Source organism: Sarcophilus harrisii, chromosome 6 (assembly GCF_902635505.1).
Source record: "Sarcophilus harrisii chromosome 6, mSarHar1.11, whole genome shotgun sequence".
Lineage (NCBI taxonomy): Eukaryota > Metazoa > Chordata > Mammalia > Dasyuromorphia > Dasyuridae > Sarcophilus > Sarcophilus harrisii.
This window is the reverse complement of record NC_045431.1, coordinates 234,471,154-234,490,060: the sequence shown is the minus strand read 5'-3', so window position 1 is coordinate 234,490,060 and position 18,907 is coordinate 234,471,154. Positions and strand designations below refer to the sequence as shown.

The following is an 18,907-nucleotide window of genomic DNA, read 5'->3' as shown; positions in this document are numbered from 1 at the left end:
CCCCCCCCCCCCCCCCCCCCAGCCCCCAAAGAATTGGAAAACCCCCCCCCAAAAAAAATCCTAAACCCCCCCCAACCAAAAACCCAATGGAGGGGGGAAAGGGGGTTTTACAAGCAAACCCAAAAAGGGGCCAAATGGGGAGGTAAAAATTTGGGGGTTAAATGGGAAAAAAGCCACAAAAGGGGGGCTGGGGCTTTCTACACCCCCCCCAGTGGGTCAAGGGGCTGGAGGGCATTAGGGCAGGGAGGCTCTGGCTAACAGGAAGGGGCATGCAGGCCAGTGGCCCTGCCCGAGCTGACCCCTGCTCCTGCTCCCCCTGCCCAGGTCAGGGAGGGTGGGGCATCGGGCTCTGGCTGACGGGAAGGGGCACGCAGGCCAGTGGCCCTGCCCGAGCTGACCCCTGCTCCTGCTCCCCCTGCCCAGGTCAGGGAGGGTGGGGCATCGGGCTCTGGCTGACGGGAAGGGGCACGCAGGCCAGTGGCCCTGCCCGAGCTGACCCCTGCTCCTGCTCCCCCTGCCCAGGTCAGACTGTCTCATCAAGACCATCCGCTCTGAGGGCTACTTCGGCATGTACAGAGGTAAAGCCTGAGTCTCTTGGGGGGGCTTTCCTCCCCATCTCTGTGCCTTTTACTGCCCAGGCCCAGAAGGGATGGCTGTCCTGCAGCCCCGGCCCCTCCTGGCTTCAGCTGCCAAGGGAACAAGGAGGCAGGAGGAATAGCTGGCACTTCGCTCTTCCCCTTGGGGCAGGGAGTCAAGGGCAGAGCTGGCAGAGCAGCCCCCGGGCATGAGTCCCAGAGGGCCACTTGTGCCGGAGCATGCAGTGAATGGAAAGCTGCCCCCTTACAAGTGGCACGTCTCCAGGCCGGCTCTTTGGGGGAGACCCAGTTGCCACTGCTCCCACCACGCCCAGCAGGGGCTGAACATTAAACCCGGGGAGCAATAGCCACGGGCTGTCTGGGGGAGAGAACTCGCCCCACGTCCCCAGGCTGTATCTAAGGAGCGCTGCAGAGACTCCTGAGACCCCCTCCCCCAGCCACAGGCCCTGGGCTCATGGAAGCCCAGTCTGGAGGAGGTCTAGGAACATCTCCTCCGGGCGCCCCCCCCCCCCGGGCCCCCCCCCCCCCCCCCCCCCCCCCCCCCCCCCGCCCGCCTCTGTCTGCCCGCAGCAGCTCTCCACTTTGACACTGCTGCTGACGGGGCACTCACTGCCCACCCCGGGACTCGCACGCTTGGTTCTCACCTACCCTCACCAGCCTATTCCTGGCACCCACAGTGCCAACTAAGCTGCTATTTGGGTCCTCTGGAGGTGGAAGTGCCCCCCTGAGCTCTGCCTTCCATCCCATCAGCCCCTTCACCAGCCGTCTGAGACCGAGTCTTGGGCCAGCCCAGGCCAGAGCTGCCTGCTTGAGGCAAGGGCCCTTGGGGCCTGGGCAGGGCAGAAGCCTGACACCCCCCCCCCCCCCCCCAGTGGGCTGCTGGCAGCTGATGGGGATTATGAGCCACAAAGAGGATTGATGGCAGTGTCCCAGCTGTTGGAGAAATGTGGATTTGTGGGGAAGCATCTCTGGCCCTCCTGGGCATGGATGTGGAGGGGCCGGTTCCAAGCCTCCTCACCCAGAGAGCCCGGGCTCTGCAGGCCAGGGTGGCGGGGTTCTCCTTGCTCTGGGCTGCTGCTGGGAAGAGGCTCAAGGGCAGTCCTGGGGATGGGGCCATGTCCCCTCGGCACTCCCGGGGCCACAGATCACGCGAGGCTCTGGAACCCGGGGAGGCTCGTGCATTCTCACGTGCTCACTGTCCTTTGCCTCCACTGACCCCACTGTTCCAGGCAGCTCCATAAATAGCCTGCTCAGAGCCCATCCCTGGGGGCTTTAGAGGGAGCACTGACCACACGGGGCCACTGCCAAAGTAGGAATCCTGGTCGTCACCCCCCCCCCCGGGAACCCCCAGGAGCTCAAATCCTGGCCAGGTTCCCCCGGGAAAGGGGATGAACGAGGCGTGTTGGCCGGGGCCCGAGGGACAGCCTGGAGACCGGCCTGGCCCGCCCCTCCGCTGCCTGGCACCAGCATTTGGGTGAAAGGGAAATGCAGAAGGGCCAGAAGAGAGGCTGGCCACGGGCCCTCCCCCTTGTGGGCCAGTCAGTCTCGTCTGCCCTCCCCCAGGCGCTGCTGTAAACCTGACCCTGGTCACCCCAGAGAAGGCCATCAAGCTCGCAGCCAATGACTTCTTCCGCCATCACCTTTCCAAGGATGGGTGAGTGGGGGGGGCCGGCGAGGCTGGGGTCCCCCGGGACCTGCTGGAGCTGCGGGCTCCCCGTGCCTAGAGATGCTGCACCCACTCGCTGGCCTGGCCGGGGGGCCAAGACGAGTCCTTTCTGGGGAGCTCGGGGCTTGGTGGGGCCTGCAGCTGGCATGGCCACATTGGTGCTCTGGGAGGGAGCTGGGGCTGTCACAAAGGGCAAGCACAGGCACAGGACAGTGAAGGGGCTCCATCCGCCCGAGCCTCCTTCCTGGCCCCCTCGCCTCTGGAGGAACAGCCGTGGAGCTGGGTCGGACGGCCTGGATTCTTCTCCGGCCTGTCTTCCCATGTCCAGCGCAAATGCAGGACTCCGGCGTCCTCACCTATAAAATGGGTCATGTTGCCCATACACGCTCACGCCCTTCCGGGGAGGGACTCCTGGGGGACAGCGCCCCGTCTCAGTGAGAGCGCAGAGGGAGACCGCCCGCTGCTTCCCCACGCCTTCCTGGTCCCCAGCGGCCGCCTCGTTCGGGTGCCTCCATCTGGGCCGGCTCTCACACCCCCACTGTCCTCCAGGCAGAAGCTGACCCTCCTGAAGGAGATGCTGGCAGGCTGTGGGGCTGGCACCTGCCAAGTGATCGTCACCACCCCCATGGAGATGCTCAAGATCCAGTTGCAGGACGCGGGGCGCCTTGGTACGCGGGTGTGGGGGGGAGGGGGGAGATTAGCCCAAGGAGAGCCCGTCTCACGGCTGGAGAATCTGCCAGGCCCGAGGTGGGGGGGGCAGGGTTAGGGCCAACCCTATGCACTTGTGTGTGGTGGGTTCCCTCCTAGCCTGAAGGCGAGGGGAACCCCCTAATCTCGAGCTCCCCCCACTCTCCCCCTACCCTTCCCCAGAGGCCCAGAAGAAGATGCTGGAGACCCAGGCCCACCTCTCGGCCAAGGGGGGGGCTCAGTCTGTGCCGGGCTCCGCCACCCCTGGCCGTCCCACGGCCACCCAGCTGACCCGGGAACTGTTGAGAAGCAAGGGCATTGCCGGGCTCTATAAGGGGCTGGGAGCCACGCTGCTCAGGTACAGGCCAGGACTGGGACCAGGGACTGGGACTGAGACTGGGGCTGGGGCTGGGGACTGGGGCTGGGGCCGGGGCCGGGGCCGGGCCCACGGGTGCCTCTCTCCCTCTGGACTCAGCCTTCTGCCCTCCTTCCCCAGGGATGTTCCTTTCTCCATTGTCTACTTCCCTCTTTTCGCCAACCTCAATCAACTGGGCCACTCGGAAGCGGGGGAGAAGTCGCCCTTCTACGTGTCTTTCCTAGCGGGCTGTGTGGCGGGGAGCACGGCGGCCGTGGCCGTCAACCCCTGCGATGGTCAGTGTCTACTTGGGGCGTGGGAAGGAGGGCCCTCTGCCTGCCCCCCCCATCCTTCCCTTCCCCTTTCCCCCTTCCCCCTTCCCCCTTCTTCCCTCTGTCCCCCTTCCTGCTCCCCCTCCTGCTTATCTCCATCTTCTCCCTGAACAGTGGTCAAGACCCGCCTCCAGTCGCTGCAGCGCGGTGTGAATGAGGACACCTACTCGGGCTTCCTGGACTGCGCCAGGTCAGGGGGCGGCAGCGCCCGCAGGGCAGGGCACTAGGGGGGCAGAGGGGCCTCCTCGGGCGGGACCCTGACGCCCACCTCCTTCTCTCCTCCCCCAGGAAGATTCTGAGGCACGAAGGCCCGTTGGCTTTCCTCAAGGGCGCCTACTGCCGGGCCCTGGTCATCGCGCCGCTCTTCGGCATCGCCCAGGTGGTTTACTTTGTGGGCATCGGCGAGGCCCTGCTGGGGCTGCTCCCGGGTCACCGTCGTGACTGAGCCCCGCCTGGTGCCCACCCTACCCCCCACCCACCACCCTCTGGGAGACCCCACCCTAGAGCAACAAGAGGAAGCCCGGAAGGAGAGCTTGGCGCTGGGGGCGGCTCCCACGAGTCCTCCACGCCATGTGGCAGGGGGGAAAGTGGGGCACGGCCCCTCCCCCTCCTGCAGTGACTGGGATCAATTTTTTATTTATGTGGAAAATGGAGACCATTACATTCCTTAGTTCCGGCCCCGACTTGGGCTGGGAAGGGACCCCCAAAGACCCGCTGGGTATCCCTCCCCTCCCCCTCTCTGAGCTGGCCTCAGGCTGGGGGGCCCCGTTGGTCACTGCCCCAGGGCCTTCCTGGCAGGGTCCCGGGCATGGGAACCTCTCCCTCTGGGGGGGGAGGGGGGGGCAGGCCGGACCCTGAGCAGGATTAGCATCAGCTGTGGGGCAGGCAGGCCCAGATACCCCCCAGCCTCCGTCCAAGCCCTTGCCTCTAATCTGCTGTCCCGGGGGGTGGGGGTCTGCTCCCTACCCCCCACCAATCAGGGTCTCTAAAGGACTTTGCTGCTCCGAGGCCCCTGACTTGGCAGTCCCCAGGGACCCCCACCTAGGGACCCCCACCCAGGGGCCAGATTCGCTTCCGAAGCTCCTTGCCCTCCTTTCTTCCTCTGGGAAGAGGCCTTCCTCTGGCCTCTTCTGCAGGAGATTTTGACTGGGCGGGGCCTATTTTCCCCTCCCGGCCTTGCTGTCCATAAGGGGAGATCTGGCTGAGATCCTTGGGAGCTTCAGAGAGGGGGAGGGGCCCTCTGAGAGTGGGGCCTCCCAGAATCCCACCCTGTGCTCCCAGAGGCTTGTGGGGAGGGGGTTCCCAATGTCGTCTCTGTGTGCAGTTAAGTGCAGTGTCGTGTTATGTCCGACTCGTGAGCGTGCCAGTGTGTGTGTAAGTGTGTGTCTTGGAGAAGGGGAGCAGTGCCCAAGACCCCCAGTGGCAGAGAAGGGGCTCCCGGCCCCTCATCGGCCGCCTCCCCCCCCCCCAGCTGGGAACTGGATCTTGGGGGGTGAGGGCGCCTGAAGGGTCATCTCGAGCCCTGCCCCTTAGTCCCTGCTCCCTGTGGACTCCGCCTGGGGCCCGGGACCACCTGACCTCGTAGCCCTCCCCTTCCCTAGCCCTACCCCAGCTGGGGTCCGTAAGGGGGACTGGCCGCCTTGTTCTCCAGCATCAGGAGTGGGGGCTTCTTGGGCAGCCCCGTCTCGGGGCCCTGACTAGGTAGACTTCAGAAGGTCCCCCCAAACTAATCCAACTCGCTTAGTTTGCCCCCAAGTCCCAGGCCGAGTGCCGCGCTGCCCCTCGCCGCTTGCTGGGAGTTGGGGCCCCTCGGTGACACTAACTTTGGCCCGCCCGGTGCCCAGGAGGCCGGTCCTGAGGCCGACTGCCAGAGGGGGCCATGCGGCCCCTCGAACCCCGGACAAACCTGTACTTTCCAAAGCTGCTGCTTACAGAAGTATATTTTTTTTCCTTCTGAACAAGAGTTTTAAAAAGTTGTAATTTTTGTGTCTTGTCATGTAAAAGAATAAAGAAATAAATATTCTAAATAGATTCCTCCAGTCCTGAGCCCTGGCTTGGGGGCTGGCATTGGGCAAGGGCCCCCTTCCCGCAGGGGACTCTGGGAAGCAGCACTCCCTGGCTGGGGGAGGCGGGAACAGGCTCTTCCTCCATCGCTGTGGGCCCCAAGGAAGCCCTTGCCTCTCCACGTCCACATCTGTAAAATACAAACTTCCCCAGCTTTCCTGGGTCGCTCTGGGGGGGGGACCCCACCCCCCAGGCTAATAGGCTGGGAAAAGTCTGGTGTCTGCTGACCTTGGACAAGGCACTTGCGGGAGGTAGAGAGGCCCAAGGCCATGGAGGCCGCATTCTCGGGATTGTACCTCCCCCTGACTAGGAAGGAGACCATGGGAGGGAAGGCTGCCTTCTCCCCAGCCCCAGGGGCCCGGGTTCCCGGTTTCCCAATCCCCTCCTGGAGTAAATCAGGGGCCAGGAATCCGGGATCTCCAGGCTGGAAATAATCTGGCCTCTGGCACAAAGCAGAGCAAAGATCCTGCAAACCCTCGGGCAAGGGGGCTCTGGAGTCCCTGGCCCCCAGGCAGCCCCTGTACAGTTTGGAAGTGTTCCCGGCCTCTTTCCTCGGTGTGTCTGAATGGGGTCCTCCGCGGCCCCCCACCCCCTGAGGCAGAACAGGACCAACTGAATCTGTCCTGGCAATGACCAGCCTGTCCTCCCTGAGGAGTCTCCCAGGGAGCAGCTCCAGTTCCCTCGAGCGCTCCTCCACCCAGGGGCCCCTCCCATCCTCCTGGCCTTCTCCCCTGTAACTTCCAGCTCTCAGACATCCTCAGGGAAGCGCCCCACACAGTGCCCCAGACTCTGCCCCAAGACAGCCAGAAGGCAGCAGGGCCACCCCTCCTCAGGGTGCCACCTCCCACCAAGTTGAGCCTCCCTTCCACCTTGAACCCTCTGATGAGGCGGGTGCCTGGCCTTCAGCTCTGGAAGAGCTGAAGCTGAAGCTGGGGACTCCATCCCCGGCACAGCCATGCCCCCCCAGACCCCACACCCTCTAGACCCTATACCATCGGCAGTTTTCTCCAGTTCCTTGGAAAACCTTAGGGGTGTCACCAGCAGTTCTCATGGTCTGAGGAATGACAGACGTAGGGCTCTCCTTGGTTCCATTTGGCCTGAGTCACTAATGAGCCCGCTTCTGGCGCCTGACTCCCTCCCCAATATTCCCGGCAGGGCCTTGCTGAGGCAGGTGGAGAAGCCGCCCCTCAGCTCAAAGATGTGTGACACCGAGGACCCCTGGGCACCCAGGCTCAGAGTCTTGCTTGGGCTTGGCAAACATTAATCACTGGGCCCGGAGACGGCGGGGCTGAGTTCACATTCAGCCTCAGACACTTCCCAGGCAGCCACGTGAGCTAGGCAGGTCACTCGGACCTCTCTCTGCCCTCTGTCCTCCCCTTCTCCCTCCTTCCTCCTTCTCCACGGGTCCCCTGTTCCTGCTCTCTCCTTCGCTTGCCCAGGACAGAACCTCGAGCTTGCCGGCCTGCAGTTTGAAGGCCCCAAATCAGGATGGGATCGCTTGTTGCTAGTTTAGGCTTCCTCCCCATTTGCTGCTTCACCCGTCCCTGGGCAAGGCTCAGCAAACACCCCTGCCTGCTTTTCCAGGGCCGGGTTCATTGGGCCAGAGAATCCACGCTCCCGGGGTCACCTTGGGGCCCTTCCCCTTCCTTACTCACCTTGGTGGTGCACTGGCCACCAGCTGGGCTCTGAGCCTCCCTCCCTCAGGGCCTCCTCTTTCCCACAATGCCCCTCTAGAGCCCGGGGCTATGGCCCCCCAACACTGTGGTCCCTTCCCTGGTTCAGTGCCTCCACTGCAGGGGAGCCCTCCTCCTCTCCAGGCTTTGCCTCCTTCCAGATCCTTCTTCCTCCATCCGGTCGGACCCAGGTCTCTCCCTCCCCTTGTTCCCTTCGCACAGCCTCCCCCTTTCTCATTATCAGAGCTATTTGTAAATTGCAATTTACCTTCTCAATTCGGGATGGGATCTTCCCAGAGAATGGGGGTCCATGGGGACAAAGGAGTCCCCTCTGACCTTCTGGGGTCCCCCTTCCCAGTGTGCCCCCGGGTAGCAGGCTGCTCTAAACTTTGCTCCTTTCCCGAGAGCTCTCAGATGCCCCGGGTCTCTCCACATCCCTGCCCTGGTTCTGTCTCCCACCACGGTGGCTCAGCTCTTCCAGAGCGAGACTTAGAGTCAGATGAGAAGCTCCCTCTGGGGGGTCTCTGGCTTCAGCCGGAAAAGGGTCCTTTTTCTATTTGTCTATTTTTTCTGAATAGACACATACACACACACATATATATTCAAGATACGTATGCACATGCACACATATGGGGGCATACAGCCCACTTAGTTTTTTTACACATTTAGAACATATACTTTGTAAAAATGGGAGGTTAATGACTTTTGTAATTTCCGGGATTAGCTCCAGCTTCCTGACCATTAGTTCCCTGACCAGTAGCTCCAGCTCCCTGACCATAGCTCCAGCTCCTGACTGCCTAGAAGAGGTGGGCTGACCCAGACTCCAGATAAAGCTGAGCATGGTTGCAGCATCTCCCAGGATCTGAGCACCGATCCATGTCAGCTCCTTCTGAGAAACGACCCGGGCTAGAGATGAGCTGATGGGACCCTGAGTGATGACTGCAGCCCGCCCCCCTCCTCACCCCCTCTGGGACTCTGGGCGGGATAACGCCCACGACCCGTGGCCACTCTCTCTTGAGCTCCCGTGTATCCACATCCGGCTGCTTAGGGAGATAAAGCCTCGGACACGGTCTGTTTTGTGGTTCCTAGACCTGGCTCCTGGCCGGGGGGAGGGGGGATGACAATGGGGATCCCTACGTGTAAGTATATGGGGAAGTCATCGCCACAGACTCATTTAATGAGGCTCTGGTTGAAGGCAGCTTGCCTTGGCCTGGGTTGGAGTCTACCAGGTCCTGACGCTCAGGGCTCAGGAGACTGCTGGGGCGGGTGCAGCCGTCTGTCTCGGGGGCAGGGAAGGAGAAGGCCCACCCCCAGCCTCCCATTGGACCAAAGGCCCAGCCCACACCCACCCTCTCCAGTCTCTGGTCCTCAGCTTAGTGCAGACTGGAGTGGTGCATTGTGGGAAACTCCCAAGTTCTCCTCCCCGCCCCCACCCTCTCCTCCTCCTCCTCCTCCTCATCTTCCTCCTCCTGTCCCTCCTGTCTCTTTGCAGACCGATAGCAGCCAGGTTGGTGGGAAAGGGCCAGCCTGGCCCAGTCTGACCTCGGGGACCATTCCTGGTAAGCATCTCAACCTTCAGCCGGTGTTTGGCTCCTCCTTGATGGGGACAAAGGGAAGTGGGGATGGGACCTGGGACCCGGGATGGGGGAGGGGGGTGTCCGGGACGTGCGGATCACAGGAAGGGCTCCCCTTTTGGGGGCTGAGCACCGGCACTGGCTGCCTGAAGGTCACTGGGCTCGGGAGAGGAGACGAGAGGCGCTGGGGTTAGGGTCCTCCTCCCCCTAAAGGTAGCAGGCAGGACCTCGTGACCCCTCCCCAGCCTAATGACTGTCTGCATAGCACAGCAGAGGAGGAGGCAGGAGAGGGCAAGAAGGAGGAATAAAACCTGGGAGGGATTGGGGTCCGGGGACGGGAGAAGAGGGGTCAAGAGGGAATGTTGGGGAGGGCGGGTGTGGTGCTTTGTATTTAGTGATGTCATTCAGGGGTTAAAAATAGCCCTAGGTGTCGGGGGAGGGTTCTTGGTCCCCCTTCCTCCTCCTCCTCCTCTTCCTCCTTTCTTTTCACCTGGAGTTTCTGGAGGTTCCACCCGCGATGGAAACCTTAGCCCCAGGCCCCTTCCCTGCCTCTGAGCAGAGCCGGGCTGGTGGGGTGCAGGGGACAGAGGCAGAAGCCCTTTCACCCCTCGTTCTAGGCCTCTGGCCAGAGGAGGGGGAGAGGCTTGGGGCCCCTGCATCTAAATTATGAGGGAGGAGGGAAAGGGGGGAGCCTGGGTTCTGGCCCTGTCAAAGCCTAAGCTTTGCCTTTCAAGGTGACCTTCAGGAGGCTCTGTAGGGCAAAGGCATGGCTCCTGCCAAGGCTGAAAGATGGGCAGTGGCCTCGTCCCCTGGTGGAGGCGGGGAGGCCGGCCCGGCTACTCCCAGCAGGAAGCAGGAGGCCTTGAGGGGCCGGGCCGGGGCAGCCGGGCAGGCAGACTGCGCTTTGGGGAGCTCTCAATGCCGAGGTCTCCCTCTGAGGCAAAGCTCTTTCCCAGAAGGCTGACCAGGGCCTCTCAGCCCCCAGGCTCCTCCCAGACTCTCCCTGCCCTTGCCGGCCCCATGGCTGCCCCTGTCTCCTCCCCAGGGCCTGGGACTACACTCCCATCCCCCTGAGGCTGCCTCTCTGGCCCCTTGCAGGGGCTAGGTCACCATGGTGTCAGACCGGAAGGGGAGGGCCCATAGGGAGGGGCTGCCCGGAGCTACCCTGGGGGCAGGCCCCGGCCCAGGAGCTCTCAGGAGAGGGAGGAGAAGCTAGAGCAGATGCTCCCTGGGTGGGGAGGGGGAGTTGTGGGTGAGGAGCAGGGGCCCAGAGGCCCTCAGGGCCAGAGGGGGCAGGGAAGCGGAGGAGGGCGGGCCCTGGGAGGAGAGGGGCCTGCACTGAGCAGGGGGGGGCCCACTGGGCAGGACAAGCCGACCCAGAAGCCTAAGCACCCACTTCACTCCCCAGCACCTTCATTCTATTCTTCTTTCTTCTCTTCCAAGTGGGGCAATAATGGGGGCCTCCCAGGGTGCTCAGCGCCGGGGGGGGGGGGGGGGGGGACCAGGACAGCCCCAAAGAGGCCCTGGCTCGCCCTGTCCCCCCAGGAGCCTCTGCCAGGCTCAGGTGACTCAGAGCTCAGGGCATCCTTTGGCCTTGGGCTGAGATGCCCCAGAAAGTCCCCACCCCCTCCCAGCCAGGCCAGGCCAGGTGCTGCCCAAAGCAGAATCTAAATGGGGGAAAATGGATCCAAGACGATTCACCATTGGGCAGGGCCTCGGCTCTCACGCCTGCAAAATGGGGTAATGATATCGGGGGCTTCTTCTGCTGGGGTTTTGAAAGCTCAGATCATTTCAGTGAATATCTCTGGAGAGGGCAGCGCTGTGGGCATGCAGAAGCCTCAGGGCTGAGCTTGGGAATGCGGCCCTTAACTGGCACTGCTTCCCGTGGAGAGGAGCCTCCTCTCCTCTGGTCCCGCGTCCTCCCCGTGTGCGCCCGTCCGCACACAGGGCATCTTTTCCAGCCTTTGCCCTTTCCACTCTCCCCAAACACACCTGACATTTGCACCTTGGGGCCCTCTGTCATCCAGTGCCCCAGTGGGATTATGCTCCCTCCTGCTCCTTCTGCAAAACTTGCCTAGCTGCCTTCTGACCCCCCCCCCCACTCAGCTCCTACAAGCTGTGAACAGCCCTGCCTCCGGGCTTCTAGATGCTCCAGGGCTCCCACATGCCCTTGCTCTGGGCTCCCAGCTGCCCTTGCCCAAGGCAGAAGCTCTGCCAAGGATTTCTGCCAGGACACTGGACAGCCCAAAGGGGTGAGAGGCCCGGCCATTAAGGCAGAGCGAGCCCTCAGCTCCTAGTCCGGCGGAGCGGAAAGCGGGGTCAGAGTGGCCGCGAGTGCCTGTGCCAGCGATGACTCCCTCCCTGCCTCTCCTCCAGGTTCTGGGCCATGCCCAGGGACCCTCTGGCCTGAGGCACAGTCACGCTCCTCCAGACCTGCCCTCCCGCTGCCAGCAGCCCTTAGTGAGGCCGTCCAGGCTAGCTCCGCCAAAATGGAGGCCAAGGGGAGAGCCACTAGCGGGCCCAAGTCCGAGTCCAAGCCCTCCCCAGCTCCCGCCGCCCCCTCAGCAAAGGCTGAGAAGAAGGAGACTCCGGAGAAGAGGGAGCAGCCATCCACGCCTCCAGCACCCCCCAAGAAGGCCCAGGCGCCGGCTGACCCAGCCCTGCTCAACAGCCACAGCAACCTGAAGCCCAACCCGGGAGCGGCTCCGGCCCCCAGCCCCCCTGACGAGTCGGAGCCCAAGGGCCCCGGAGACGGTGCGGAGGAGGAGGGGGTGGCCTCCCCGGCCGGAGGCCCCAGCACCTTTGAGAACCTGAAGCCGCTGCTCCTGGCTGGCGGGGTGGCCGTGGCCGCCCTGGCAGTGATTCTGGGGGTGGCTTTCCTGGCTCGGAAAAAATAACGCAGCCTCTGTGGGGAAGGGGCACCGGGGACAGCGGCCCCTGTGGAATCCATGCATGCCGGGGAGATTCTCTATTGTAACGATACATATATACATATTCTACACCGATATCTATATCTATATCTGCACAGAGACAGACAGACAGCCGAGTGGCCGGCCACGAGCGGGGGGCCACGACCGGGGAGCCACGGCGCTTCGGCGCTTCGGGGGGCCTGTGGAGCAGGATGCAGCCGGGTCCCGGAGCCTTCTGCTCCCTGCAGCCCCTTAGGAGCGCGCCCCTCCTTACAGCCTCGAGCCTGCCAGACCCCTCTTGGCCCCCGCTGCATCACGCGCCTTCTCTCCACCCCAGTGCAGCCTCCCCGACGGGGTGTCCCCCACCCTCCCCCAGATCCCCCTCCTCAGAGCTCGCTTCGGTCTGTCCCCGGAATCCAGGAGGTGGGACCAGAAAGGCCGAGTCAGATCCAGGGGCAGTCTTTGGCCTCATGGGAAGTAGGAGGGAGGCCTGGCTGGTCCCAGGACAGGGCCCACAGTCCTGCGGGGTTCTGGTCAGAGGGCATGGGCAGGGCCGAGGCCCTGGTTCCCTGGCCCTGGGCCCAGAGCCCTGTGGGATGTGGGGGCTGCTCCTCTCTGCCAGGGAGATCGTCAGAGTTGTCCTGCGCCCCGGCTAGGCGTGAGGGTAGAAAGGCGCCGCCCTGGTCATGGCTGGCAGAGGCAGGAAGTGCCACGGCTAAGGGCGTGACGGCTACTTCCAGACTGGGGGGGTCTGGAGGGCTTTGGGGGGCTGACAGCTGCCCTCCCACGGGGGTGTGTACAGCAAGCTTCTAGGTCCATGTGCCTGTTTGTGGGCGGGTGCCTGCGTCTGTCTCCCTTGTCAACTCCTGTGGACGCCACAATAGCCCCGTGTGTGGCCTGGAGTCTTCATTTATCTGTGCTCCTGGAGCCCCCGCCCGATGTCCAAAGCTTGTGGAGTCCCAACTTCGTTCCCCCCCAGCCCCATCCAACCAGCCCTCAGGACCTCTCCTCTCCCCCTCCCCGGGGCAAAGGGCTTTGGCAGAAAAAGTGCGGGGCCCAGGTTGTGGGGAGCAGCTTTTGGGGGCACTCCACGGCCCTTTGAGCTCCCCACATCCGACCCGGGCCTCCTGAGGCACCGTGACAGGGGCCTGGCCACCTTCCAGGGGGCTCTCTCTGCCTGCCCGGGGTGGGGGTGGGGATCCCACAGAGGAGGCTCCACAGCCAGAAGAGATCGACCCACAGCTGGGGGGGGGGGGGGGGGGGGGGGGGGGGGGGGGGGGGGGGGGGGGGGGGGGGGGGGGGGGAGATGGTGAGTGAGGGGGAGGGGGAACCGGGAGCCAGAGGTGGTGGTCAGCACCGGACAGTGGGACTGGAAAGGACAGACAGAGAACAGAGGATGTAACGTCCTCACCTGGGTAGGAGGGAGAGAGAACCGCCCTTACCCACAGCCAAAGCAAGGGGAAGCAGAGGGGGGCGGGGGAGAGGAAAGGAGGCTGGGAAAAGGGGGAAGTTGGGGGGGAGAGGAGCGGAGTCCCTCGGCGGGAAGGGCCTCCCCTTGCCCTCCCGTCTGGTCTCCTGGCTGGGCTTGTCCTGCGGCTCCCTCCCGTTCCTGCAGAGCCCCCACAGCCATCCCAGGAACAAAGTGTCGGGGGAGGGGGGGGGGACGGACCCGCGGTGAAAAGCGAGTCTTCAAGGCTGGGGACCAACCAGCCTGGGGGCGGGCCCAGGAGCTGAGAGTCAGGCTCGGTCCGGGCCCAGGATGCGCCGATCCCGCCCCAGGGAGCCGGGTCTGACCCGACCCCGACCAGGGAGTCCGGAGAACTGGCCCCCACCCCGCCCCGCCCCCGCGTGAGGGTCCCGGCAAGGACGCCCGGAGACACGGCCCGTGTACCTCGGACAGCGCCCGCCAGGGAGGAGGGGCCTCCAAGCTCCGCCCCTCCCACCTCGGCTCTCTTCCCCCCCCCCCCCCCCCCCCCCGCGGGCTGTGACGGCTTCTAGTCGAAGGCAGGCAGCCCCGCCCCCCGTCTCCCTTCACTTTGACTTTAAACAAGCGTATACATGCAATAACGCCGATAGACTAGAAATACTAGATTGGAATATAAGGTAGCCTCGAGCGGCTGCTTCTCCCCGGCCCCGCCCACACCCGCCGCCCCTCCCCCTCCCCTCCCCCTCCCCCGCGGATCTAGTATTAGCTTCTCCCCGCGGCGAGTGCGAGGGGTGTGTGTGCGCGTGCGTGCGCCCGTGTGCGTGTGTCTGGGGGCTCGCGGGGCCCCCGGGGACGGGAGGGAGTCGGGGTGCGCAGGGTGCAGCCTCCGGGCGGCCCTCGGCGAGTTTGTCTGAAATAAACACTCTATATTGTCTAACTCGGGAGGCTCCAGATCTGTCCGCCCCCTCCCCTCCCCCCTTCCTCGGAGTGGTGGGGGAGGGGACCCGTCGGCTCGGTGCAAAATAAATCCCAGGGGAGGGGGAGGGAATGCAGGAGCGGGCAATCTGGGGGGGCTTCCCAGAGGCGGCGGCGCCAAGTGAGCTCCAACCGCCGCCTGCAAACCTCCCGAGGACGGGAGCTCGCCCCTTCCAGGGCAGCCCGGCCCCTGCCGGGAAACGTCCCCGAAACTGGCCCCGGCGGCTTCCCGGCGCGCTCCGCCAGCACTGGCCCCCCTTCAGAAAGGCCCCTCCCCCCCCGTCCGGGGCTCTTCTGCAGGGCTCGGGCCCTCGTCTCCCTCCCCTGCAGTACCAAGGGCGACCGGGCCGGTCCCACCTCCCCTGGCCCGCGCCGCAGAGCTAACGGGGCCCGTCCCACCTCCCCTGGCCCGCGCCGCAGAGCTAACGGGGTCGTGCTGTTGTGCCCATTTTACACACAAGAAAACTGACGCTGAGACGGGTCATTTGCACGGCCGGTAATTGAGGTCATGGGCCCCGGGAGACCCGGGGAGACCCGGGGAGGGCCGCTTGTTGAGGTCTGGCTTTGGAGACCTAAATGAGATCAGGGTTTAGTTAAGGTCTAGTGGCAGGTTTGGGGTACAGGGAGTCCAGCGGAGCCCCCTGCGACCCCCTGGATGCGGCGGGAAAGGAGGTCTAGTAGCGGCGCATTTATCCCCCGAGAGCCGGAGTGATAAAGGCGGTTGTCATTGGGCTTGGCTGCAGGAGATAAGCGGAGGCGGCGATAAGGAGGCGGGGACTGAGGGTCCTCCGTGGCGGCGGGTTTGGAATCAATGCCAGGAGGGGTCCCGGGGGGCCCTTTTACAATGGGAGACTTAGCTCGAGGGGCCCGTGGGTGTTGGCTCAGATCCGGGTGGGGCTGGGACGGGCCGATCTTCTACTGAAATTCAAAGGGACCCGGATTTGTGAGTTCCAGGGTAATTCACATTATTAACTCCGAGGGGCGGGAATCTAGAATCTTTCCCACATCAGGGTCGCAGGGGTTTCCGGCCTCTCTGCACTGAGTCAGTGAAATAAGGCCCGGATCGGTTGCAGCCCCCCCCTCCCCCGCCGGACCCCAGATCTCCGAGCCGAGGCGCTCTGGGCCAAGAGCCTCCCGTCAGTAACTAATCCATCCTTTCCTTAACTACCTGAACAAACATGGGCTCCCTCCCTCCCTCCCCTGCTTCTTTCTCTTCTCCACGTTCGCTCCCAGTCCCTTCCCAAGGACGCAAACCGGCCTCCAGGTGAGTCTGATAAAGGCCGAGGGGAACCATTACCTTCTTCCTTGTGGACTTTGTTGTTGCTCTAGACAAAGAGCAAAGTTAAAGGAACTGGTGTGTCCCCCCCTCCCCCCCTTCTGCTCCCTCAGGCCGCAGCAGTCACCCCCAGTTCCTCTGCAAGGGGCCGCTTTATCATTTCTACGGCGCACTTGTATCCACTTCCTATGACCCCGCTGGGGGTTTTCTTGGCCCAGACATTTGCCATTCCTTCTCTAGCTCATTTTATACACGAGGAAACTGAGGCAAATGGGGCAGAGACTTGCCTGGGGTCCCACAGTAAGTGTCTTAGGCCAACTTTGAACTCGGGAAGACAAGTCTCCTGGTTCCGGATCCGCTGCGGCCCGAGCTGCCCCATCGTTGGGAACCTAATCAGTTCCTGCGGCCCGAGCTGCCCCATCGTTGGGAACCTAATCAGTTCCCACTGACCTCGGCCTTTCGTAATCGCTGCCAAATAATTGTGTGAACATTGCTTTGTGACAGTGTGGAACGGGGGCCCAGAGATGCTCTTCCTTCCCACCTTTCTCCGCTTACCCTGGAGATTCCCCAGCCTTGGTTCTTCCACAGGCATTTCACTGTTTTTTAGCCCTTTGGGACCTGATGGCATGGAACTGAATGGCGACTTCACTGTCCTTTTTGTTGTCTCGGCTCGAGCTACCTATGAGCAACTATTATTTCTCCAGGTATTTAGACCACCCTTGTAGCCCGTTCCCAACTCCTGGATGAATCCTGCAGACCCGCTCCCAGATAGTTTGTAGCTTCCATAGTTACGCCACACGCATCTCCTCTTTCTCACTTTTCCTGGTGACATACAGAAGGTTAATGATTTGCGGATTGATTTTGCACCTTGCAAAGGCTGCTGAGGTTACATTTCCGTGACTTTTTTGCTTGGCTGGTTAGTTTTCAAAAACATCGTGATTTCATCTGCAAAAAGGAATCACTGTGTCTGCTCGCTGCCGGCCTCCCAACTCTCCCCACCCCGAGCCACTTCCCCGGGAGCCATGTGGCTCCTTGCCAGACCTGGACTCCCAATTAATGCTGTCTTTCATTCGGGCGGCTTTGCAGTTCTCTCAGGGTCTCCGCTTCAATTCTGGAGAAAGAAAACGGCCTCATTCTCCGCCTGCCCCTGGCTGCCTGCCCCAGGCCAGGCTGGCCCACCCAGCTGTTGGCCACCTTCTTTGTCCCCCCTCCAAGCTCAACGCTGTCTCCATCTCCCCCCTCCGAGCCCCGCCCTGTCTCCATCTCCCCCCTCCGAGCCCCGCCCTGTCTCCATCTCCCCCCTCCTTTTTTTTTTGGGTTCATGCTGGTTCTGAGCGAGCAAACAGCACCAAGAGGAGGTAATATCCCACAAAAGGAACCCACAGAGAAAGGCCCCCCAATGGCGGACTGGCTGGAAGGAGAAACCGAGACTAAAAGCCCCAGGACCCAAGGCCCCCAGCGCCAAACTCTGGATAGGGTTGGGGCCTTTGGCCCTTCCCGGGTAAGGAGAAATACTGGAACGGGGCTGGGGGGTGACATAGAGACGAGGGAATGGCCAACCTGCCTGCCAGACTGAGGAGGAGTCGGAAGCCCCTCGGCAGCCCCTTTCCCCGAGGCTCCAGAGAAGGGGTGCTCTTTGCTTCCTGTGGTTATGTTGTTGAGGTCAGGAACCAAATGTTGAGGTGTAGACCATGTGTTGAGGTCTACATTTGGGGGATCTAAATGAAATTAGGGTTTTAGTTAAGGTCTAGTGGCGAGTTTGGGGTACAGAGAGTCAAACAGAGTTCCCCTGCAACCCCCTTGGATTCGGCGCAAGGATAAGGTGGTAAATGAGGTCTAGTGGTATTCCCAATAAAAGCATTTTATTAGCCCGAGAGCTAGATTGATAAAAGAGGTTTAATACTGAGTTTAGAAGTAGGAGATGGTGAAGGTAGAGACAAGGAGGGCACTGGACAGAGGGTCCAGTGGACAGAGGGGCCAGTGGACAGAGACTCCTCACATGGCTGCCATGTTTGGAATCTCTGCCAAGATGGGTTCCCAGCATAGCCCTTTTAAGTCGGAGACTTAGCTCGAGGGGCTTTGGGGTGTAGCCCCAAAGTTGGCTCAGATCCGGGTGGGGCTGGGACAGGTCCAGATCTTCTATTGGAATTCAAAGGGACCAGGATTTGTGAGTCAAAGGGTAATTTACATTAACTTGGGGGGTTGGGAATCAAAGATTGGAATCTTTCCCTCATCATTATGGGCCCAGCCCAGCCCTAGATGGGGAAGCTCCCCAGGCTCAGCCCCCAGCCCCTTCTCTCTGCTCCCTCTCGGAGCCCTCAGCAGGTCAGTCAGTTCTGTCCCGAAGCTGCCTCCTGCCTCACCACCCCCTGAACATCTTTTCCCTCTTTCCTTCTGCCTCCTCGAGGGCAGCCCTCGGAGCACGTGCCAGCCTCTCTCCCTCACCAGGCTTTCCCTGTCCCCCAAGGGAGGACTGTCTCCCGTTAGGGCAGAGGCCCTGATAACCTTGTGATGGGACCAGAGGTAGAGGTCAGAGAGCCAGGATCTGAGCTGGTGCCCGCTGATCTCTGCTCCACGGGAGTCAAAAGGTCTGGGTTCTAGTCTTGACTCTGCAGACCTTCAAGCAAGGCCCTCCGCATTTCTGGGCCTCAGTTTCCCCAGCTGGGTTGGGCTTCAGGGTTGGGCTTTGTGATCTGTCCCAGTGTTAACAATTTCTGATTCTAGAAGGCTCAGAGGGGTGAAGAGCCTCCAGCACCACAGCACAGCAGCCGGTGTTTGAGAGCACCTCACAGAAAGGAGCCTTGGATCAGCCCTGGGAGCTGGGCATTTCCTGCAGAGGGCCCAGGGGGAGCAAATGTCCAGGGCCGCCCAGGCTGGAAGGGTCCCGATGGCGGGCCAGCCCATGACCAAGCCCTGCCCCATTTTGCCCCGGACAGAGCCCAGCTTGGGGTAGCAGGGCGGCATTCCCTGTTGAGGAGAGGAAGGGAGACCCGAAGGGGCTAATTGGCTTCTCCTCAGGGAGCAGGTTGAGCCCCTTCCCCTCCTTACCCCTGGTGGGCTTGGCCACCTCCTGGTGTGGCCAGACCATTTCTGGAGCCACCTTTGCCTGCCGGCCACTGAACTCACCAAGATTTACATTATGGAATATTATTGTTCTATAAAAAGTGATGAACAAACTGATTTTAGAAAGGCCTGGATTTACACGAACTAATGCTGAGTGAAACAAGCAGAAGCAGGAATACATTGTGCACAGTAACAGCAAACATGGGCGATGATCAACCGGGAAAGGGTCGGTTCTTCTCAGCGGGTCAGTGATCCCAAGCAGTCCCAATAGACTTTGGACAGAAAATGCCGTCTGCGGCCAGAAAAAGATC

The 18,907-nt window shown here is 62.3% G+C and overlaps 2 protein-coding genes across 2 annotated transcripts; both read left to right on the top strand.

Annotated features, from left to right (window-relative positions):
* The first annotated feature begins 403 nt into the window (after positions 1–403).
* On the top strand, positions 404–5,667 carry SLC25A22 (solute carrier family 25 member 22). Its single transcript, XM_031942564.1, has 8 exons — positions 404–423; positions 523–578; positions 2,160–2,250; positions 2,812–2,930; positions 3,133–3,307; positions 3,446–3,600; positions 3,751–3,826; positions 3,925–5,667. The coding sequence occupies exons 2-8, from the start codon at positions 569–571 to the stop codon at positions 4,079–4,081; spliced, it is 783 nt and encodes a 260-aa protein (XP_031798424.1). The 5' UTR covers positions 404–423; positions 523–568; the 3' UTR covers positions 4,082–5,667.
* A 2,994-nt stretch (positions 5,668–8,661) lies between these two features.
* Positions 8,662–11,954, top strand: CEND1 (cell cycle exit and neuronal differentiation 1). The gene is made up of 2 exons (XM_012553038.2): positions 8,662–8,932; positions 11,324–11,954. Exon 2 carries the CDS (start codon positions 11,437–11,439, stop codon positions 11,842–11,844), a length of 408 nt encoding a protein of 135 aa, XP_012408492.1. The 5' UTR covers positions 8,662–8,932; positions 11,324–11,436; the 3' UTR covers positions 11,845–11,954.
* The last annotated feature ends 6,953 nt before the right edge of the window (positions 11,955–18,907 follow it).